Source organism: Homalodisca vitripennis, chromosome 5 (assembly GCF_021130785.1).
Source record: "Homalodisca vitripennis isolate AUS2020 chromosome 5, UT_GWSS_2.1, whole genome shotgun sequence".
Taxonomy (NCBI): Eukaryota; Metazoa; Arthropoda; class Insecta; order Hemiptera; family Cicadellidae; genus Homalodisca; species Homalodisca vitripennis.
Genome location: NC_060211.1, coordinates 31,664,059 through 31,689,352, shown reverse-complemented (window position 1 = coordinate 31,689,352; position 25,294 = coordinate 31,664,059). Strand labels below are relative to the sequence as shown.

The 25,294-nt window shown below is 32.4% G+C and overlaps 2 protein-coding genes across 5 annotated transcripts in view; one reads left to right on the top strand and one right to left on the bottom strand.

Moving 5' to 3' along the window:
• LOC124361935 (synaptic functional regulator FMR1) overlaps window positions 1-15,692 on the bottom strand; it is a 59,984-nt gene extending 44,292 nt beyond the window's left edge. For all 4 annotated transcript variants that reach the window (XM_046816010.1, XM_046816013.1, XM_046816011.1 and 1 more), the window contains exons 1-2: window positions 15,563-15,692; window positions 3,296-3,348 (exon numbers count right to left, since the gene is read on the bottom strand). In XM_046816010.1, coding sequence (XP_046671966.1) covers window positions 3,296-3,348; window positions 15,563-15,613 — 104 coding nt within the window. In that variant the 5' untranslated portion in view covers window positions 15,614-15,692. The remainder of the gene's footprint in view (window positions 1-3,295; window positions 3,349-15,562) is intronic.
• Window positions 15,693-15,711: 19 nt separating this feature from the next.
• Window positions 15,712-25,294, top strand: part of LOC124361936 (WD repeat-containing protein 44) — a 40,243-nt gene continuing 30,660 nt past the window's right edge. Inside the window, exons 1-2 of the mRNA XM_046816014.1 lie at window positions 15,712-15,896; window positions 20,332-20,467. Of these exons, the coding sequence (XP_046671970.1) occupies window positions 15,829-15,896; window positions 20,332-20,467 (204 nt within the window). The 5' untranslated portion in view covers window positions 15,712-15,828. The remainder of the gene's footprint in view (window positions 15,897-20,331; window positions 20,468-25,294) is intronic.

Here is a 25,294-nt window from a genome sequence, read left to right as displayed (position 1 = left end):
AAACGTCAAAAATATTTATGTTTTACTTAGTTACTGTCAAAAATAACAACAATTTTTTGTCGCATTATATATGTTTACAAAGAACAGCTGATTAAAAATTTGAAAAGACTCTTTCACTTAATAACACATATGTTTGCTGCAATGCATTTCTTACGGGTATTTCTGTAACCAGTGGGGCGGAATCCTGAATCGGGAAAGGGATAAAAAGTATCCTATAACCTTCTACAGATCAAGACGAACAAATTAAAAAAAAAATTAGGCGAATCCGTCCAGCCGTTTGTGAGTGATGCTGTTACACACGAACAGTTTCATTTTTATATATATAAGATTAGTAATGGAAATAGCTGTATCTAAATGTCAAAAATTAAATATTTTAGAAAAATCCATTTAAAGCTAGAACAATCAAGCTTCATTTTTTTAAATCCTCTAGCACAATAGTCATTAGCAGATTCCACTTCATTTTCTTCTTTGGACCCGTTCAAAGCTTTTTCCTAATTCTCTTCTTATATTGTTCCCTTATTTTTTCTGAGCTTTTAAAATTGTGCAGTGGTTGAATGATTCGAAACGTACCACAATGCATTTTCCAGGTGCCAAACCTGTTTACTAAAGTACACTATTTGTTAAAACAGGTAACATGTCACCGCATTACCTGTTACAGCTAATTTAAGTGAGGCAAGTTCCACATACTCTGTTTTAGGCTGTCTTTTCCAAATGTGGTAGTTGATACATTCAATTTTGTTTTGTAGATAGGTTTGATAGCCAGCATATCTAGCAAACTTAAAGAGATTGGTATGTTTATAATACTGGCTATCCGAACAAGTAATTTGTTGAAATTGCACCATCTAGACACAAATTAGTGAAATGTGGCCCTCACAACAGTATAAAAAAAAAATCAAGCACAACCTTTTATTTTTTTATTATTACAGCAAAATTACCTAAAATAACTATTTAAGAAACATATTTGGACTCAGGAAAATCAAAAACTGTGTTGGACTAATTTTAACACTGGAGTATTTTATTGCAAAACTGCCAATATCCCCGTAACACTTCTACAACTCTATACTGAATAACTTCACATTAGTTCACCACCCAGCATGCTCTAAGGCGTCTGACACAGTAAACATGTTATTACAGTATTGGGATTTCTGTTCTTTTGATTCATGAATTAATTGTGAATAAGTATGTTCAAAATCATCAGTTATATTTTGACTTTTAGCAGGTATCTGGGACTTCTTCAAATCAAACTTTGATTTTATTCCTGTCAACGTTTTCATAAATACTGAATTATATTTGACATTAGAAAGTCATGATGAAAGTATTTAGGATCACAAAATATCCAAAATTGCAATGAATTTCAATATTGTATGTCTTTGTATAGTGGCTTTTAGATGGAAATGTCTTTAAAGAAGATTGTTTTCTGTACAGTCTTAATTGGTTTTAAATATGTTTTTCTCGTTCTATGCCTAAGCCTTGAAGTAACTGAAGTTAAAAATTATTCACAATTTTCATTATCAGGAATGGCGATACTGTTAGTTGTCACCAAATAAATCACCGTCTTGCCATCCTACATAATACTGTTAGTAGAGTCGGCTACTAATCGGACGTGAACTTTGATGTCTCTGTCAAACCTCACCAATGGCTAAAAACATTGAAGACAAGAAAGGCATTACGCTTTGTAATTGTTCTTTTTTTAACCCATTGCGGATCAACGACGTGAGGGTGACGCGGAGCGAGGCGTGGACCAAAAGCACAATGACGTGACCCTCACGCGGATGACGTGGTACGGATGACTCATTTGTTTTGAACGCTTATCACTGTTATAAGTCTCGGAGATTATTTATAGTCCGTTTTCCTGGACTGGCTTCCTATCTTATCTCTGGTACCTGTCCATAAATACTCCCCTCGTTATCGGTCAATAACGTTTTTATTTGCGACAAATTGTTTGTCTGAGTCGTACAGTCGTGGCGTTCGATTTTCCTTTGCCTCGTGTGCGTGTACGTAAATAAAATGGGTGATAATTTACGATCATCTGAATTAGATAGACTATTATTAGAAAGTGGAAGTGATGAAAGTGATATCGATAGTGTTATTGAGGATGGAGACGATTCTATCACGCGTATAATTGTTTCCGTGACTATCACACCAAAATCCACTACTAAGACAAAGACAGTCTCAATATTTTGTAAATATTAGATTAGTTGTTTCTTGAAGTGACAGTATTATTACAACATTTTTTTATTGTGTAAAACGTTTGATCCGTCCTATATCAAGCAGCTACAACACGCAAAAAACGTAAGTAAAAATGTTATGTACCTCTATTTTTACATTTGTTCTAGTATAATATACTTGTCTAATATGATCTGTATAATGCTTATATAACATAAATAACAACATAAACAAACAAAACATGTATAATTTTATACGCTGGCCTAATTAGCGAGCGCGCTAAGCAGGCAGGTAGGCGTGCAAACACTGCGGGTGCTGCGTTGTAATACGGATTAATTCGTACTCTAAGGCCCGCGCGCGCGCGCCGTTTTCACGATCCGCAATGGGTTAAAGGAGCAAAGTTAATTTTAATACATCTAGAAAGTAATAGTAACGATAGATTAATTACTATATAAGTATTGCACTGTATAGTGTTACACTATTGATTGAAATTTATTTACAGAATCAATAATTTCAAAACCGTGTCTCTTTTCAAATTTGACCTTTGCCCACCCATTTTTATAGTGTTTTTCAAATGGATAGAAAATGTGGGGTGTGAAATCTCAAAAAATTAAAACTATTGAAACATGATGAACTGACTTTTAATTTAATTGGGTAAATAGCCAAACTACTAATCAAAAGGATCAGACCTTCTTAAATTGATTGTTATAATTTGTTTGTATTTATAATGTATGATAGTTTCTGTGACTAAAGGGAACTCGAATGTCAATATTCCTTTGTTTATATGGTGCTTTGTTCATGTATATTTAAAATTATTTTCTTGGAAAACCAAAACAACTCAAACAAAATGTTTGTTTATTTATTCATGTTACAAAACAGAATAATACATTGTAGCATTACACAATAATAAAGATATTTTCAAACTAGTTGGTTGGTCTGTTCATAACATCGCACTAACCACTTGCTACATAGGAGATTAAAAAGGCATCAAACTTTGCAGCACTATTGCATTTGATTGTGTAACAGAGAAGTCAATATTTTATGGTATGCATGATCATAGTCTAATTAGTAATAGGTTTACTTAAGATATAATATAGCTATAACAGTAAGGAAAATAATCTTTACTTACTCATTCTCAAAAGCCACTGAGACTTCTTTTTCAAAGATGTCAGTTACAATGGCCTGAAACAATTTACACATTTTAACATTTTAAATACATACAAAATAATGTAGTATAAAAAAGAAATTTAATTTTAAAGTACTAAAAGAAGTAGTATATTGTATACAATCTACATATGATAGTAATAAGTTTGACAATGGTACATAATTCTAACAATGTAAAGGTGTAAGTTCCCGTAATAGTAACATGCCATAAAAAAATACAATACTTGGTTAGAACATTTATTATTCTTTCAAGCTCATATCTAATTACTCATCTTGTAATGTTAGAAAAGACAGGATGCCAACTACTCTTTAGTCACTCATCTTATCATGTTAGTACAGACAGGATGCCAACTGCTCTCTAGTCACTCATCTTGTCATGTTAGTACAGACAGGTTGCCAACTGCTCTCTAGTAACTCATCTTGTAATGTTAGTACAGACAGGATGCCAACTGCTCTCTAGTCACTCATCTTGTCATGTTAGTACAGACAGGTTGCCAACTGCTCTCTAGTAACTCATCTTGTAATGTTAGTACAGACAGGATGCCAACTGCTCTCTAGTCACTCATCTTGTCATGTTAGTACAGACAGGATGCCAACTGCTCTCTAGTCACTCATCTTATCATGTTAGTACAGACAGGATGCCAACTGCTCTCTAGTCACTCATCATCTTGTCATGTTAGTACAGACAGGTTACCAACTGCTCTCTAGTAACTCATCTTGTAATGTTAGTACAGACAGGATGCCAACTGCTCTCTAGTCACTCATCTTGTAATGTTAGTACAGACAGGATGCCAACTGCTCTCTAGTCACTCATCTTGTAATGTTAGTACAGACAGGATGCCAACTGCTCTCTAGTCACTCATCTTGTCATGTTAGTACAGACAGGATGCCAACTGCTCTCTAGTCACTCATCTTGTAATGTTAGTACAGACAGGATGCCAACTGATTTCTAATCAATCTTCCAACCAAAATTGTGGGGAGATAGAGATGTAAAGAGATGTGAAAGTGTTAATCATATGTATTATTTTTATCAATATGTGTAGAGAGACACACCAAGTACTTATAAAAAGATGTTCATTAGCCTGTAGGAGATTAGTTTGTCGATAACCAACATTTCATGATTTTCAGAAGCTTACAAAGCATGGAAGGGTGTCGGAATGTACTAAGCAAGATCGATTTTAAGACAAACCAGTACACAATCTTCTCATACATAATAAAGCCTCATCATTGTGCCTCATCAGAATGTAATTCACTCTTTCAAACTGTATGCACAGATTTCTTTCTTGCGTCATCTTGTTTTGATATTCAGAACTGAAATTTTAATACAAAGTCCTTGTATATCTGTAAACATGTCTCGTTATACACACTTTGGCTGGCTGTTATTAGAAATGGTACATGAATCAGTCTGTTATATGTGGTAGAGGGGTATAGCCCAATGCCATTTTAAGCCTAATAAATTATTTTTTATTTCAATCAGAAAATCTAGAAAAAGATTTGAAACACAAGAGATCACAGCTGTGGCCGGTAATCCTATCTTTTCTCATACATTCCATCATGAGACTGCCATCTGTCAGTCTTTTCCCCACCTAGTTTTTAAAATAATTAAAAATGTTCTGTCCATGCACTCTGGTAATATTCCCTGAGGCAACAATTTTAAACAATGAGTACAATTACTCACTCACACTAAACCACACTTCCATTTTGAAAGCTGAATGAATTGTCTTTTATATATTAACAAATTTGGTTTAAAATAGTTTAAAAAAAGAAAATGTGGTAATTTGCTCATGTGCAACCTACTGCCTATACGAAAAACCACAAGAGAGTGCAGTTGAGGGAGGAGCCTATTTTGCCCGTAACCTTGGAGCGGCCAACGAGAGCTGAGCGACGTTGCCAAAACTTGTTCCCCGCTGTAACCACAAGCCGCGCGAGTCCAGCATTCTTAAAATACTTAACCGTTACGCTCGAAAGAAATGTTAGAGCTGTCTTGAATTAATTAACTACGTATTACAAAATGTAATTTTACGGTCATTTAAAAAAAAAGTACATCTCTGTAGCTTATTTCCATGTTGAGTTAAATGGATTGAAATAAATTATTGTATTATATTACTCATATACGAAGATCGTAGGATTAAAATCTTTAGCCGAAATATAAATTAAAAAGAAAACATAAAAAATACCGCAAAAACGTTAATTTTCCGTATTTAACAGTTAGATAATGCCATTATCATTGATATATAATAAGGCATTACATGTGTGCATAGTATAATCATGTTATGTTAAATGGATTTTCAATTTGGTAAGAAAGTTATCAAATACATTTGAAATATATGTTCTTTTCCATAAATATTATTCAGTACATAACGATGGGAATTGTTGCCGAAACGGTTTTGTTACGCACTTCGGTTCTCATAAATTTATAACCATTTGAAAGCATTTTTCCTACCTGGCTATTAATAGTCTTGAATCTGTGTTATGTAAAATTTTTTTTATTACAAGTGGGTGATTTAAATATTTAAACTGGTCATAGTTGAAAAATCATACAGCACAAGTATTTTTATAATATGAATGCACTTTCTTATAAAATTCTAAAGTAACGGTTTTCTATAACATCCAATGAAATTTGAACACAGTACATAATAGATGATTCAGACGAGTGAAAATGTGGAGGAAACGGGTGAACAAAGTGACTAAAGAAGACTGGCAATCAAGAGTTCAGCACGCAGAAGCCTTGCAGCAAGCTGATTTTGAAAAGGAATGTATCCGAACAAGTGTTGTAGATCAAATAATTATAAACTTAGCAGACAATTCTGACACGAGTAGCAGAGAGGCAGAAAGTGAAAATGAAGAAGACTCCGAGGTTTTGGCTACGATGTTGCCGCCTGAGAGCGAATAAATAATATACAAGTGCAAAGGTAAGAATAATATTAAGTCAATCATGCTTTATTTGATTATTTCATAATTTAAAAATATAATTGTTCGATAATTTTAAAATTGATTATCTTGTTATATTGTTTTAATTATTTTTAATCAAGGAACACGTCATGCAGTGTCCAATATAAGCAACATGTATATTCATTTTGTGTGTGTTTAGTAATCGTTTAAAATCACTGAAAAGTTGTATGGAAATAAGCAAGTACTTTACTCTGACTAACTGACGGGACGATTTGTTTGTTTTAATCGATAGTTCGTTTGTAATAACATTAATAAACTATACAAGTAATTTAAATATAATATAGCAAACTGTCAACACATTTTAAATATTGTTTTTCAATTATACTGATAAGTTTTAAATGTTCAGTGTCAGTGTTAGTTGTGACAGCGCAGCGGTTTATCAGCCACAATGCGCCAGCCGTGCCGGGCGGCAGCGGCAGTTGTGTGGCAACGTCGCGCAGGCCAGTCCATTCTATTGGTCGCCGCCAACTGCACTCTCTGGTGGTTCCTTGTATAGTGCAAATATTAACGTCAGATTATATTGTACAAGTAATATTTTTTTCAGACAGAGTTTTATATGCAGATTTAGTACAATCATAATGATTTCACTAATAACATTATGTGGATGAAATGTATGTCTGGGGTATTACAATTGCTGTCAAACCAGGTCCACATATTTAAAATTTAATAATGTACAATTCGAGCAGTACACAATTTTTTATGTCTTGCCTAGCTGAGGAATGGATGACAAATAAGAAAATTATTAATTTTGTGAATCAAGGTAATTTAGTGTACTTAAAAGTAGAGGCCAAAAGCCAAGTACATGAGAGTCAGTGTCTTGACTGCAGTTTACTGTTACCTTGATAGAGCATGTTAGCAATGAACAGTTGGATCAAAGAAAAAAATCCAGATAATACACAAAATTACAGTGAAAGTAGAGGATGTAGGATAAGGTGGAGGAGCTAGTGATGCTAGATTTTTGAAACATTACATAATTAAAGAGAAAAAAAAAACTTCAAGCAAATGTAGTGCAGCTAGTATTAGTGGGGGGGGGGGGGGAGGAAGAAGTCCACCTCTGTATGTACTAAATGTAAAAAAGACTTGCACCTGACACGGTATCTATTACACAAATGCTGAGTAGGATGTATTTTGTAAATAGTTTTAATGTTCTTGGTGTTTTTTCTTAATTTCCAAAGTGGATTGCCATTTCTCAACATTTACTTGTAAATAATGTTGTGCCATTTATTTATTCCTTTCAAAAAAGTGATTTTGTACACAATTTGAAGTTTTGAACACCATGGAGATAAAGCAGAATGTTTTTTAAAACAGTAATTCAAAATAAGTGTACCTAACTTAATATTTTAATTATCTTTAGTAATAAAAAATGTAAATGGGTGAAGTTGTTTATAATCAAATGTAATTTTATGCACTATGGTCAGATTTGTAATATATAATACTGTCTATATTTTTTTAATAAATTTTTTTCAGAAAAAGATTTGTATGTAAGTAATTATGGTTACTATAACACATTTATAGCATGTAAACATACTTTTAGCATTTATTGCAATGCAATATATTTCATGCAAAATAAATAAAGAATTATTGAAATTGGTTGGAAAATGAGAAAAATACAAATATCTTCAAAAACCTGTACAAATCGGGCAAGAGTGCTGAGATTTTTGGCAGATACTTTTAAAAAAAGATTAGGATTGAAAGAGTAATCACAAAGTGCATTATCTAATAGAAAATCAACGATTTTAAGTAATTTTTTGGACAAAAACAAGTGCCACAAAGATGAAATATGCTAAAAATGAATAACGTAATGTAATTGTCACTAATACAGGGTATTATAAACTTTTTTACATTAAGATATATTACAATATGAACTTTTTAATAACGTTTGAGACAACTAAAGGTCTGAAAGACAAAGAAACTAAAAATAATAGTTAAAAATATCAAATGAAGCTAAGTAGTAATCCTTTATCTCAATCTATTATTTGGTATTATGTGGTAAGAAGGACGGTATGTACATAAAGACAGAAAAAGTTCAATTAACCTTTGGAAACGCTTACAAAACAGAGCTAAAATTTAGATACTGCATTGTTAGATTTTTCACCAGAAATGCAGGGTGGCACCAAAAGAACAAAGGAGCCCAAGGTCTGAGATGAGAAAAGTACTGATCAGAAATGCACCTAGGGCCATCAGTGCAGGCTTTGGTGGAAAAAGAAATAAAACTCGATTGCTATGCCGTACTCTGGGATCTGTGTCTAAAACCATCGTAGTGCACTCAATTGTGCACCTGATCAGATAATGAGAATACCTCTTCATCTAGATTACACTATATGACTGCTGGAGAACCAGACAGTGTTCTTTTGTGGTCTAAATGTCTCTGATAGCAAAACAATGTAAAGAGTTTGTTTCAATGTCTTCATCGCCGACTTATTTCTATCTCTTCAGACGGACGTGGACTCCAAATTCCAGGAGCCAAATATGTGCTGGTGTCAGATTTGCAAGATGCTGCAGTAAACTGAAGGTGAAATGGAGCAAAATACAACATTACCACTAAATCAACTCTTCGCACCATAGATACATTGGGTGTCGTGATTAAAAACAAGCTTTCCTTCTTCAACCCTTTCTCAAGTGCTAGGCAAATTGAGAGTATGTCTTACGTTGATGTGAACAAACAAAATCTTAATATATCTGGATAATTTAAGCATGTGCTAGGGATAGCCCAACCAGGTCATTCCACATGAAATCCACACTAAAAAAAAGAAAACTACTTGACCACCTCAGAAGATTAAAAATTTGAATTTTCTTTTTTTGAACAAAAAGTGCATTTTTGAAAATTGAAAAATTCCTATAGTTTTTATTTTTGGTAAGCTATTCTCAACATTTTAAAGTGGGAGGCTAATGGATTCATAGTTAAATATCAATTTAAGAAGGGATGTATACAGGTTTTATTTTTTTAATGACATATTATGTATCCTTACTTTAATTTAATTATGATGGTGATTATTATCATAATTATAATTTGAATACTTAAAAGCTAAGACAGCAATTTAGTTATTTACACAATAATTGTTTTTAATTGAAATTTTATTTTGAAATGCACTTTATTTGAAAATGTAAGGAGACACTCAGAAATAATAACCAGGAAACTCTGATCTAGATCATTCCTCAAGTAAGCGCCAAAAAAAGATTTGTGATTACTCAGATGGATGTGCTGCACAATGTAAAAATAGGAAAAAACTAGTATTAACTGATGCTATCATAAGTAAGATTTTTGGTGTAGAGGCAGAGTGGCATTTTTCTGCTTCTTTAACCCTTTTCCACTCTACGAATTTATAGTTGAAAATTGATCTGGAATTAATTTTACTTTCTGGAATTAAAATGCTCTGACTAGCACTACAAAAGAAATAAAACAATGGGTACTTTGGGATTATACCGACCACACCCAGACATGAACCGTTATTTGACATTTTGCTTCTACTGATTACTAGATTAGCGTAGAACAATATTTCGTCAATATAAAACAGGAATTGTCTTATCGCAAACCCCTCCCCATCCTCAGACAGAGGTCAAAGTCGAGCGGTCTAGTAGATAACGTGATTGCAGAGTCTCGCCCCCCGTTCAGCTGGTGCGTCGCTTTGTTGTACTTCCGTGTTTTACCCCTACATTTCTCCAAACACAAAAAATTCAACAAAAACAAATATTACCATACAAAAACTAAACTCTTTATTGAAAAAAAAAAAAAACACTCAAAACTTGTTTTTATTCTTGATCACACTCCGCCACCCAAAATGCGAGTGCCTCCGGCCACCAGCACGGGCTTCGGCAGCACCTCTGGTGCTGTCCCGCGCTGATGTCAACGAAAGAAAAACATCCCTCGAGATAGTACCTATCAGTAAAATATCAAATTCTAGAGGGGCTGATCAGAAATATAAATTGAATTGTAATGGAAAGGCAATTATGTACCGTGCAAAAAACTTAAATAATCATGTGATGACGCGCGGCCTGCCATAATCGGGATTCTTGAGAAAGATAAGATAACAGCAACAACAATACCGATCACAATACCTGGAAATGCTTGTAAAGTTTGTAATTTTGTAATTAAAGAGTTGTGTTTTCGTTCTATCATGTTTGTTTCTATAAATTTATATTTTTGTATTCTTCATACTGGTGTGGTCGGTATAATCCCAAAGTACCAAACAATGACTATATCTGTAAATGGCTGCACAACTAAATCTAGCCAATCAAGAAAAGCTACATACTGATGAAACACAGGAAATGAAAGTTAACTATTTTAAGAAATTGATAAAAGTAGTTTTAGATCATGTTAGGTGACACACCTAAAGTAAACATCCCAAAACACTTGCTTCATAAGCATTGAACATTTGGTAAATCATGGAATAATGTGAAGTGAGTGAAATAAACATTTTCTATTAGGCCTATTATAGACTATTACTCATTCCATTTTTTTGTATTGGTTTTTTTATTTGACATCAACAAAACCTTCAATTTATATAAAAGTATATATATATATATATATATATATATATATATATATATATATATATATATATATGCATGTGCGTGTGTGTTTTATTTATTTTTATGAATGTTCCAGTGAAATATGTAAAGTACAGACATGAAAATATTGTTTTGATGAGTATGCTTTTCTTTGTGCCCAAACGTAAAGAGCGAGTTTTCTTTTGTTCGTCATACCAATTTCTTCCAATCCATTCCCTTACCCTCGTGACAAATTTTCCTGTCAAATCAGGTAAAGTACAACATGCACACCCAGTTTTCATGTAACAATCTTAATGAAAAATGAAAAAGTTTATATTATTTTTTAAATTTAATTTTATTCACATCAGTAATATACTTCTTTTATTAACCTGTTGAAATCGCCTTCAAGATAGTACCTCAATTCGAGCTCAGATCACATGAGCACTCGTTTATATGTTAAATTTCTAGTATTACGTATAAATTTAACTACGTCTATAACCAAAAGAAAAAAAATGGTAGATATAGGGACAGAGTAACCAATTTCTCGACATCGCTTCCTCCAGAAAACAAGAACCGACCATCATAACGACATGTAATTTTAACAATAAGTCAAATAAAGTATGTTCTTTCTAATAATGTAGTTTTTAGGTCCCCGGTAAGAAGATCTCTTCCAAACTAGTAGAGTCCGAATAATAACAAAGTACCCCACTTTACTGCGTGGAGTAATATTTCCTTGTTCTACATCTGTGCTGAGCGTCACATGGTTTTGTAGTGACTGAGTCAACCTCATATTGGTTGCTGCTGACGAAAGCTGTTAAGAATCAAAGTTCAAATCAGCCTGACTCAATTATCTCCATTAATCAGTGTTGGCTACAGCAGTAACTTTGGTGCTGCCCTGCGCTGATGGCAAGAAACAAAAAGCATCTCTCAAGGTAGTACTTATAACTAAAAGATTTAATTCTAGAGGCTCAGAAAACAAATGCCTCTGACCATTACTACGAGCCAGGAAATGCAACTTGTCAAGCAAAATAATATTACAAATTCACCTGTACATAACATCCTACTATCTTGCAAGAAATGTAGTACCACTTTTAATGTTCTACAATTCATTATTTTTCATTTTCATTCTCTAAACCCTTATATGATTTTTGTTCAGGACAATTACAATAGATTAATAACACAAAGTTTATCAACAATGTGAATTAAAGTAAATTTTAAAAATAGTATAAAGCAAATTTTACCAAACTTTCTACAAACAAATACTGTAAGAAACAAAGTTAAAAAAATAAGCAAATCTAATTTAATTGTAACTTTATAATTTCATATGTACATACAATCTACTATGTTACAAACTACCTGATAACTTCCGATCACATATAAACATATTTTCTCGATTTAAAAACAACACATGATTGCACGACAAACTAATACTACCACTCTGAAAACACATGATGACAAATAGGAATCCACACTCATGTAAATAACCTCAAAAATGAATTGATGATATTAGAAATATCAAATTTTAAAGATATTTTCTCTTTGCATTTATAATAGTTTTAAACTAGTTTACCTACTTCTTGATGACATCAATTTTTACTGCATGTGTTGACTCTGTAACCATTCTCGATGAATGTGTGAATAAAGATATTATTGAATTGAATTGAAGAGTTAATGTGCTGTGGTAGAGAAATGGACACCATGGTTATCTACAAAGCACTGAAGGCTACTTCATGGGATAGTTGTTGGTGCTTTAATAAACTGTTTGACCACAAAACACACAGATACACTATTGGGCGCAGATAACACTGAAAGTGATAGGACAACTATACTTAGCACATAGACAAATACAACCACAAAATAACATTTACATTTCCATTATTAACACAGTAAGGTTGTGATTTCCCCCCTCTAAAACTATATATAATATTGTTCTGGAGGACGAGAAGAATACGTTAATAACTTTGAAACTTTTATTGGCAACTTTGGCTATTAACTTTACTGATACCACTGTCATCCATTTGTTTCCTTTTTAGCCCTACTTTTATTCATTCTTAAACCCTGCAATTTGCTTTATTAATCTAATGGGTTCCATAGTTTTGATGGGCTCGTAAAAATTCTACCTTTTTCCTAATGTCAGAATATGCTGTATTTTTCTATTCGTATTAAGCTACTTTTTTTCCTTTCTGAGGGAAAAGGACAGTTTGTCCCTGCGCTTAGTCCTAAAAGGACCTTTGCGTCTCCCTAACTTTAATTTTGTGTCCTCAAAGTCCGAGGTTTTTGCAAAAGCCAATCAGATTTGAGGGCTCCTATTCTCTAATATACTTGGGGGGCCGAGGAGATATGCTCCCAGGTATCTTTTCTGAGTTTCTAAGATGGCAGGACAATCTAACCAAATATGCTCTGCCGATTCCTCCTCTTCTCCACAGTGTCTACATTCGTTAGTCTGGCTAAGGCCTACCTTCATAAGACGTTTCCTTAGGGGGCCATGTCCTGTCAACATTCCTAATATTAGTCTTATATCGTCCTTATTCTGATCTAAGAGAGCTGTCCACCCTTTAACGTAAGGAGACATGAACATTTTGGATAGTCTTAATCCTGAGGCTCTACTCCAATTAAGCTACTTCTGTGTTTATGATTTTGTATAGCCTATAAATGACAACTGCAGTATAGTAAGCAGATACAGTACTGACTGTAACTGTATAGACAAATTCAGTTGTTCAGTTGTTTTTATGCCTAAAAAGATCATCATTTAATGATGAATTTAAAAAAACTATCTAGGCTATGTGTATTTATAACATATAACAAACAAAACAGTTAGCCCTCCAAGTGCTGGTTAGAACTGCCTTAAGTGCTGGGCATTTTTCAGTATGTTTGCAAGCGTTTAGAAAGTTTTTTTTTTATATACTGTTACCTTAATGTAAATACTACATATTATATATCATTATTTTCAGGAAAGATCACAGAATATGATAATAATACTTATATGACTTACCTTTACATGGTAAAATATTGCTGAATGTAAATCTTGACAAAAAAAAAAAAAAAGTTTTTATTTTTTCACTTTGAGCTTAGATATCATTTCACCAAAGTTATGAAAATAAAAATCCAAGATATACAAGTTGTAGGTAATTTAATAATGAACCCAAAAGTATATACATCTTATGGGTTTACATATTGACAGAATTCACTCAGAGCAAAAAACGATAAATTGTAACACGTAAAAAATCAGTGATATTTGAAACATTGTGTACTACATTGTAACACCTTTCACATTCCTTATTGCACTAGACCTACTTAATTCACTCATTTTTACAATAAAACACAATATAAAACAGTAATAGTCAACTACAACACCAAAGGTATGATGCAAACAACGACGGAACAGCAATAAACAGAACGACCGAACCGTATGACTTGGAAATAAACATACGCTTAGAAACAGCTGTCGTATAGCGCCGGTCTTTGAGCAAAGACGTGCTCCATAGAGTATAACGAGTTCCGCATTTCTTCTAGTTTAATACTATATAAAATAGTTCGTGATATTCCGTAATATATAGCCACTAGCGTGGTTTAAAGAGATCGCGTTTCTGACATCGCGCTCCGCGAGGTCAGCACTGGAAACAGGTACGCTAACATCGCGCTACGCGATGTCAGCACCTGGAGGGTTAAACATTTAGTCATCTGAAAGCTTGGGACACAAATAACACATGTAACTTATAATGCCATTGTACCCTCAGCCATTATTCAAATACTTATGATTTTACTTTGTTTGAATTAATTTTGAGCATTATTGTTATTCAATACATTAAAAAGAGCTGATAATATTTAATTGTAAATAACTATAGCCCAACTATAATGTTTTTGTATTTGGTAGTTTAGGTATATCTAATTGATAAATTCGTCCCGATTCAATTGTGGTGGTGGCCGCTATTATAATGCAGCCAAAATAACTCAACCTAGTTCTCCTGGATATATTATTTTACGAAAAATACTGAAGTAGTCTGAATAGGAGATACATGTGACCTAAAATGAATCAAGATTGTACACAATTGGCTTTAGACAGTATGAGCTTTAGCAATAATTTTTTACCATCACGGGTTAAATTTATATTAGGTATAGATGCTGAGTCATTCTACTCATTCCTTTAAATCGGAATTCAAATAATAAAAATTTGGTAAGCCTAGATAAACATTTAACTCAACAAAAGCCATAGGTAGGCTTATAAGCATATCCTATGATACAAATCATTTATAAATAGAAATGGATAAAACATTAACAGTTTTCAGTTAGGTACATCATATGACATATTTTGTAACATATTATCATACTGTAAAATAAAAGTAATATTCTTATTTAAATTATTTGTTCATTTTCACATGTAAATGTTTCTTGAATCTATGAATAGGCATACAAGGATGGGATCATTGGTCTCAGGAGCTTAACTTTAGGTTACTCATTCCAAGAATAGGTTTCTATTTTTGTAGTACTATTGTAATATTTAAGCAAGGGTAACTTTCATAAGTATTTTAGAACACATTTATATCACTGTTTTATCCATTAAATGGAATAATTCGTTTTGCAAGTTCTTTTTATATCAATGCACATGGAAAAATCACGCCCTGTCAAAAGACATGGCGTCCTAACCGTGCTGCATGCGCAAAATAAAACAGCAATATACACAAAGTAGAACAAAATAATGGAAAATGAAAGTTTCAAAACGCAATATAATATATGAAGTTCTAATTAAAACAAAATTATAGCTAATATTCGACATACTTAAGTTGATACAGACCTTGTAATAAGCACCGTTGTCGCCGCAAACTTCCACTTCGAGGTCATCCATCTTGCTTTTAGTGCAAATGATCAACGGGTTGGAGACTAGAAGATTGTAACCAATGGAAATTCGTATTTCGGCGTAAACGGCACACGATTGGTTAGAACGTTAAAAAGCAAAAATTATGATAGCACAGCTTGTAATGGATAATTCTTTAGGTGTGCCTCTAGAAATTCCCGTAATTAACTTATTTTTTAATATTTTATTGCTGTGTTTTAATTAAAATGTCCGTTAGTAGCGACTCTGAGGAATTTTTCGATGCTGAAGACTTAACCCCTTCTAGAACTCTAAGGTATGTGTACTTCATAGGAGGCATATTATGTTATCATCCTAACCCCAAAATCAAGACTATTGTTTAAAGTTTTTAAGTTGTGCAATTAACGCTTTTAATTCTTAGATTTACTGTTAAAATTCACTTTAAATATATTCTAAGCAACAGTTGTATCAATGAATGAAATAGTTTTGAAATACTGACACGTCACTTTGGAAAATAGCCCTTTTTATAGCACCAAACACTTCAGTCAAATGGCCAACTTCATTGTATACTTATTATTTCTTAACTGAAAGATTTACTAATTGGCGACAACCTTTAAAAGCCATCAAATACTCTATGAATTATGCTATAAAACTCAATCCAATTATTATTATTAAGGTGAAATTTGTACTACTGTAGATTATATTTGCACACTGATCATTGCAAGCCATCATAGCATCTACATCCCATATAAACACTTACCTGAAAATATGTATAATATAATATAATGTCTAGTGCACAAAAATCAAAACAAGTTAGTTTGTCTTCATTGAGTTAGTGAAGTTCTTTGATCGAATGGATCATACAATTCTAATTTGTAATTGAAAGCTTATGGAGTACACGACCATGATAACTTAATAATACTTGTAATAATACCCGTCTGAAAGATTACTTTTGTGATCATTACTTGAGTGAAGTTTCCTAGAACAGTTCACTAAGTTAGCATATGTTATCTTGACTGCTGTATAATCAGCAGCCACCTGAGCAGTCGAATCAGTGAACCAAATTATTAATTAGAAGTACCAAAACAATCAATTACAAAAACATGAAAGTTACTTATAGTTAATCATTGCCAGGTTTTTTTAATATATCAACACTCAGCCTCACATAAATCTTCATGGGCTGCTGTACAATAAGCGTCCAACACTTGAATCAATAAATATATAATATATATAATATTGAATCATTGATATTCATGAGTAAAGAATCCTTGATATAACTACTTAAACCAAATTACGTTATAGGTGTTTCAAATTCCAGTATCAAGAGTAATAACGTCATAGTGAATCAAAACTACTCTAGGCTATGTATATTTATAAAATATAACAAACAAAACAGTATATCATTTACTTCTTTTTATTATTTTGAAGGATAAACATGCCTGAAACAAATAAAACATGTTTATAACCATTGTACTTGTGGCCATTACAGATGGGCAGCATTAGTGTCAGTATCAGGTAATTCTGTGATAACCTATTACCGGGAAACAGGAACAGCTGGGCTGAATGATTTGGTGTTCTCATAATGATTTTCTGGATTTACGTTACTCAGTAACAAGTAACAGCAGCCACTTCGTGCAAGTAATGAGGCTAGGAATGGAAATATTAGCCTTCTCTATGGAATGTTATTATGCTATATATAAGTGCACTCACATGATCTGAGCTTGAATTTGGGTACTATCTTGAAGGATGATTTTCGCCAGAAGTGCGGGGTGGCGACGAAGGCCAAAGGCGCCACTGAAGACTGCACTGGTGACCAGGGGCATTTCTGATCGGTATTTTCCAAACCTCAAATTATGTCCTAGAACATACAACATGATCTGATATTGGAGAAGTTGATATCTCGCTGCACTTAAAATTAATATATATCTCTCAAGATAGCACCTAAGTTCAAGCTCAAATCATGTGAACGTTTGATAAGGTTATATTAAACTTTTTATACTTATAATACGTATGTATAGCCTAATAACAAATAGAAAATAAGGATTTCATGGTACCCAGTATTAAAATTATATTTTGTTACCTAAACACGTTATTTTGTAATATATTATTGACAAATAACAGTATTTCCCATTTTTAGCCACCATTATTCAAATACCATACACATGATTCAAGTTTTGTTTGAATTAATTTTTAACAATAATGTTGAACTGAATTACGTAATTGAGATTGTATTATAGTGAAGCTATATTTTTATGTGTCAAAGAAATATACGCATTTTAGATTATAGAAAATAATACAACTTTGTTTATACTGACTTTGAGCAGCGTAGTACTTACAATTACTTAGCCGGTTACACAGTTCTGACAGCATTTAAATTGTTATAATAATCATGATTTGATATTATTGATCATTCTTGTGTTGGATGCTTAAATCATACTGCAGCCGCTTCATGATAACTATTAGGTCTATTCTAGAGTAACATAGACATCTGGAGTTGAAATTTTTATATTACAATATTGTTTAAAACTAATTCAAACAAAGCAAAATCATCTGTGTTGTATTTGAGTAATGGCCTCAAGTACAGTGGAGATAAACATGTTTATATACGTTATAAACGTATGTATACGTTATTTGTGTAACAGGCTCTCACACAAAATTAATTATCCTTCAAAATAGTAAGAAGTAAGTTAGTATTACACTGCTATGTTTGTTACATTAAATAGTTTGTAATTAAATCTAAATTACCATTATATACATATATATATATATATATATATATATATATATATAATATATATATATATATATATTATATATAATGGACTATATATATATATATATATATATATATAAATAAAACATAGCTGTACTATACTCTGATTTGGAATACTTATAATGTAATTCGGTTCAACATTTTAGTATTTTATTGTTTCATAGGTTTTATAATCAGAAATAATGATGATTTAAGTTTTATAATCAGAAATATTGATGATTTGACTGCCGGTAGCTGCTTCTTATACTGAACCCATTCTATTTTGATTCATCTATTCCTTATGTCTGTTATTAATTTAATTGACATATAGCAATCTCAAATTTTTGAGATTGTTGTTGTATTGATACAGTAATACCTTGAATCTTACTCTGCAGAAAGCCTGTCAATTAAATATGATAAGTAATAATCTTTATACCTCCTTTTCCGTTGAGCTCAGTAATGAAATCAACACTATATCCGATTTTACCTGGAAGTACTTTGCTATTTCGCTGCCTCTTATTGTCTAAACACATATTGTTTTTTATAGTTCCTTGTCCTTTTTTTGTATGACTTAATGAGTCATACTCATCCCTCAGTCCTTGTATGAATACTTTAAGTGATTAGTTCATGTTGAACATGATACTTTGGTCAGTAGTTTTTGTTGTTTTTGTTGCTATGTCAAAATGTTGCAAAATATCATTCTACAGACAGCAAGAGATACTAGCTTTAAGAACTCTGCATAATACATTTGCTTCAGTTCGTGTGATTTTGTTTTCTTCGGGGTCCATCGGCTATATTTCTAAAAGCGTGGTGATAACTCAAATAGTTATTTACCAGAGCTCTTACTGTACCTAGTAATCCATCTCATGTTATTTAATCTCTTTGGAAGAAGCTTATGTTTTGTGTTATTATATTTTACCGAATTTTCTATTATCTGATATTGATGTAGATGCACTCAGAAAGAATAATATTTCTTGTATGAACATGAACAATTTAGTGAACTGCAAGCAGCAGTCTGCTGCCGCATGGTGCCAGGCCATTGGCTGCCACCACTGGAGGGGGAGGGACAAGGAGTATGTAACAATCAGTCGTATGGCCTTGGCACCAGCATCACAATCTCTGCCAACCGTCATGTTGCGTACTGTTACTAATATTTTCAACCAGTTTAGTCTGCCAAAAATTGCAGATGAAAAAGCACCTTTAGAAGGTTCTAATTTTGTCTTGAAAATAAATAATAGAAATTTATTTGACAATGAAAACATATCCGGCGCTTGTTGGAGATTGAGTTTTGTGTCACTCAATTACCAAATGAATGCTCTTATTTTTAAACTATGAGACCATTGAATTTTCATTGCCAAATATATATATATATATATATATATATATATATATATATATATATATATAGGTTTTAATGAAAACAAAACACATTTCTTCAACTCAAAATGCTTAATATTTTTAATGTGTATATATATATATATATATATATATATATATATATATATATATATATAAAGCCAAACTATTACAATATCAATATGACATGAAGAGAGTGGGGGAAGAAGGACTTAATCCCTGCAAAGTAGACAATGATATTCCAATTCCATATCATGAAAGGCAATGAGAGTTTAGATTGAATAGTGCTCAGGAATTAGAATGTCATAGGATTATGTATGTGACACTTCGTGCAGTTCTTCTCAACCCACGGCTTCATGACGAGACCTGGTCGATCAAGTGGTAAATCTAGCATTGGCTATGTAAGAGTTATTAACTCATAGTGTTGTTAATTGGCTAATGCTTGTGTACCGCCTCACGCTACTTCACCATCTAGATGTTGTTCAGTCCACATTCGTGACTTGGACTGTAAGGATTAACAACATCACAAGATCCGTAATTATATTACATTGGACAAGAACATTGTTTAATACTGTAGTACATTTTATGAACTTCTTGCTCGTGTTGAACTTGTGTTAAAAAATTAACAATTAAAGTTTTTTAGGCGAGCCAAATGGAGCAGCAGTACATTAGTGAGTTCAAAGAGTGATCTGGACCTGAGAGTCTCGTTTAAAGAGGAGGTGGAACAAGACAAACTACCGTCCCCCTCCAGGCAGGTGCAGCACTCCAAAGATGTTATGGTTAGTACATCACCATTCTTTAACATGGAAGTTTATAGTTCAAGATTTAGTGTTGACATTATAAATCCTGAAAACCTCGTCAGAGTAAGTTATTTCAGTGTAAGGAGAGATACGCATAGCTTATGTTTATATGAATTAAGTAGAATTTTTAAGGACTTATTATTTTGCATTATGTTGTAACCCGAAATTTGAGATTTAATACTTATTTTTATCCAAGTCACTAAAAAGCACTGCAAGTCCCTCTATTTGTTATAGTATTTACTATATTACCTTGGTTTAAAGTTTTTTTTGTATTGTCTTAAAAGAGATTTATAATTTGCTTTTAATTTTAATTTTGTTTAAACAACTATCCTTTAAAAATAATCTATAACATCGACTTATTGTAATTGTAGAATTATCTAAAATGTTAGGTATTCTTAAACACATCATAAACATTTTTTTTATACTACTGAAAGGTTTTTTCAGATATCTAATAATTTTTCACCTCATTCTCAACACCTCTGTTTTATTAACTTTACACCTGTCCACTAATACCTAAATAATGTGAAACTTGGTTGCTTTATAGGTCTAGTTATATCTTTCACTTAGTTTTTGTATTTATTTTTATAGGTGATTGATTTGTAGCCCTACAATAATAAAATTTGTTTTCCCTATTGATTAAATAAATTAGATTCTTTATAACATATTCAAGCCTTTTCCTCTGCTTACTATTTAATATTTTCAGTAAGCAAGAAGATTCATTTTAAATTTTATACAAATGGAAGTATCCATCCATTTATACCTCTTTCCTCAAATAGAGGATTACAGCTATTCAAAAATATTAAGATGTCTGCTGAACACAAGCTTGATCTATGATTTTGAATGAGATGTTTAATTTTCAATTCCTTCAATTTAAGTTCTAGGACAAAATTATAATTTCTATGCAATGTTATTAACATTATAAATGTGAAAGCTTGGATATTTCTATGTTCAATCACACAAAATCAAGTGGATAGATTTAGACGAAAATTCAGCATGTATATTGATACTTGATGCATGCCTATTTTGGTTTTCAATATGGGGATGTATGATTGATACATTATAAAAGCTTTTACTGAAAAGACTACGGACTTCGGCATTGTTTTTCTCATAGTCACCTAAAATATTTCAACTGTTATTGAAATAATTACAGCCATTCTATCAAATATATAATATTGTAGAGGAATTTAATTTATTTCATTGGTACTTATAAAAACTGTTAGAACCCCAAAATACTTAACTCTTAGTACTCTTAAAAATTAAACCCCAATAAATAAAAAATGAATTATGGGATTAGAATATCTTTTAGTAACCATCACCTGTCAAAGGAATATATCATTTAAAAATGATATATATAGCTGCACGCGTGACCTTGAGTGTGTGGTGATAGGTGGGACGGGTGGCGAGGTAGCATTATGCGCTGCGTCCCAAAAACACTTCCTGTGACTCATGGGTAAAACCCTCCTTTCAGGAATCGTATTGACCCAAATAACTCATCACACTCACTACAATCAGTGTGTTTTGTGACACTGCTGATTGTGGTGGATTTAAATAATAAGAGAATACCAAATAATAGCAATAATAGGACTTATCCTTGTTTTTCAGTTGTTATAGTGTTTTTAAAAATAACGTATTTGTCAATACTAATCTGCTAATCAAAATCGTGAGTTTTAAAGTCGTTACAGAGATTGTTGCGCCTTCATCTCAGCGGCTAGCACGTAAACGCAACCCGCCACATAGATAGTGTTTATTTGTTGAAAGGGTAGTAATAGGACCCTACGAGCACAGCTAAATTCCTCCAACTGTACATTATACAGCAATTAAATGTGTTTCTCGATTAGAATGTGATCTGAGGATGATTCGGTGTTATTATTACACAATCAAGCTAGCTACATTGTAATCTATTAAGATCTTGGCCAGGAAAGTTTCAGTAGTTGAGTTTAAGCGGAGATGGTACTCAAAGAGTCCCACCCAGATGGTACAGCAAACTCAGATGAAGATTGAGAGCTTGCTCTCTCAGCCAGTGTAGGAGATTAAACTCAACTACTGAAACTTTCCTGGCTAAGAAGATCTTAATAGGCTACAACTTGTCCATCTCCTGATGAATCTCATGGATTATCTGTCCATGATCCTACTGCCTCGCACTTCTTCGTGCAACTGACGAGAGACAGACATCTTGAAACGCATTATAGGTATTGTGAGCTATCATCCCATCTGGGACTTTCACCATCACCATCATCGCTAATGGGTCCCTCCTCTCAATGAGAGGCTTACACCCAACTTTTTGAAGTTGAGTGAGTATATATTGCAGTGCTTTAACTTTACTGACTGAGTTAAATGACATTTTGGACTCACCAAACACTATGGGTTCAGCTGCTACCAGCTCAAGCATAGTGGTCCATGCTACTAGGGGAGGCAACATCCTGTCTGGTCATGCTCATGCATTCCTGCTCACGAGAAGGGTTTCTTTTCACCTGAAATCTAAACATTGAGTTTCGTTCTCTCTTTAACTTTCAACCCGGTCTTGTTCCCATTTCAAAAACTAAGCCTCCCAACATCTATTTTTGTGCTAAGCTTAGAGGAGACCACTCTCTTAATATGCGTCTTGGCTTGCTTGGAAAACCAAGTTTGAGCAAAAGGAGTAGATACTCCGACTAGTGAAGCTGTTTCAATGTTTCAGACAAAGATGTGTAACAGAATACTCAGATAGAGATTGAGAGCTAGCTCTCTCACCTAGTACCGTCTTAGCCAGTGTAGGAGATTACTACTAGTTACATTATACAGGAATTAAATGTGTTTTTTTTTAAGTTACTGAATAGAATGTGATCTAAGCATGACTCAGTGTTATTATTGTTTCTTAATAGCATGTTATCTAAAAATGACTCAGTGTTATTGTGTAACACTCAAGTTGGTAGGTTGTATTGATTAGACTTTCTAACCAAACAATGAGATTAAATGTAAGTATTCTGTGTCAGAATAAGTCTGTTTTGATAAACATATACTTAAATTGTCTAGTTAATTGTGGATTTATAAATGTTCATAGAATATCCTCTAAGTTTGATTCAAAGTCTTCAAAAGTAAATTAGCATTGTCAACGTATTCCAATAGTGATACATTATACATATAATCATTAAGACCAATATTAAAGATAACATTTATTATTTCTGCAGTGTGAAGTAAGATTAAGTCTTGTGTGTACCGGGGGGTAGAGTCCATGTAAACAACGATGTCTCCGGCCTTATTGTGTGGCCTTGGTTTGAAAATTAAGTTTAACTTGTCATCTGATAACTGTCTTTCTCCCAGCTCGTAATACAAACCTTTGATACCACGATAGTTCTGTACAGAAAATTTAACTAAAGAAACAGAGGCAAAGTACATAAAAATGTCTCCTCATTTTTGAAAATGCTAAATATTTTAAAAGCTTTTAATCAATTTGTGACTATCATTTAAATGTTATATAACCTGTGTAAAATGTAAATGTAAGTCATAGAAGGTTTGTCTAACATTTTTTGGAGTTAAGGTAGATAATATCTCATTGTTACAGGTAGGTATATGATCTCATTGTTCATCTGTGGAATTAGTCATTGCTAAAAATGATGACAAGTTTATGGCAGCAAATGACCTCTGATAAAGCCATGCTGGTTTGGGGTATAAGATGGAATAAATTTTACAGGAATATTATAATTTAATGCCAAGATTGGTTGGATCTGTTATTAGTTGTTTCTTTCATCTTAAATTTTCAAACATGTCCAATGATTGAGCCTATCTTGTGTTATTGAAACCCATTGTAAATTTGAAGGAATCGAAATTCTCTTTGGTACGATCGCAACAAATGCTCCAAACGAATTTTGAATTATTCTCATTGTAAATGGGAGTTGGTAGGAAGTGAATCAAATTCATGTTTCCTTTGTGATTAATACTTATCAAACTGTGCAGCTTCATATCATTGTCTGATAGATTAAGTAGAAGTATTTTTAATGTTGCTCCAGTTGTTAGTCAGAAGATTGCTGTTTTTTCTGCAAAGTCAACATGAGTATAAAACCCATATCTTGTACATTGGTGTATATGTCTGTTTGAAATTAATTGTCTGGAGATGAGACTTTTGACTTTCAAGATGGTAAAAAACTAAGAACATTAAATAGTAAAAAGATGTTGTATCACTTATATATCTGAACTTTGAGGAAAATTCAATTGGAGGGCAATTTTGTAATAAATAAAGGTACGTTAGGATTATAATAAATAAAATAAATAGCGTTCAACAAAGTGTGTAACCCAATTGCTATTGTTATTTACCATAAGGCTACTCAGTAATTCTAGGCAAAATGAAGGCAAGATTTTATAATGTTGTTTTAAAAATTATTATACCTTCCATTAAATGTTAAAATAAACCCCTAGTTTTTTGTTTCGTATATTGTAATAAGGCCAATAATAAAATAATTTTTTCAAATTAAAATGTTTATTAAAATTACATTTTACTAAAAAAAAACATACTAATATTCAGATTCAGCATATTATTTAGTGCATATATAAACTTCTGCAAAAAAATAATCATATAAATGTTACATGTTTCAACTAAAGTTAAAGTTGAAACATGAATTGTTAAATTTATAACAACAACAATGCAGCACACTTTTAGCCTAATTATAGTGAATTATTCTTGTAATATATGTATATATAAAACATATTTTTAGTTAGAAAAAAATAGGTCACTATTTACAGATAAACTAAAATACTTTCAGAAACCATACAACTAGAACCAATGACAATGATTATTATTATAAATTTTATATCATTAAAAAACCCACTAAA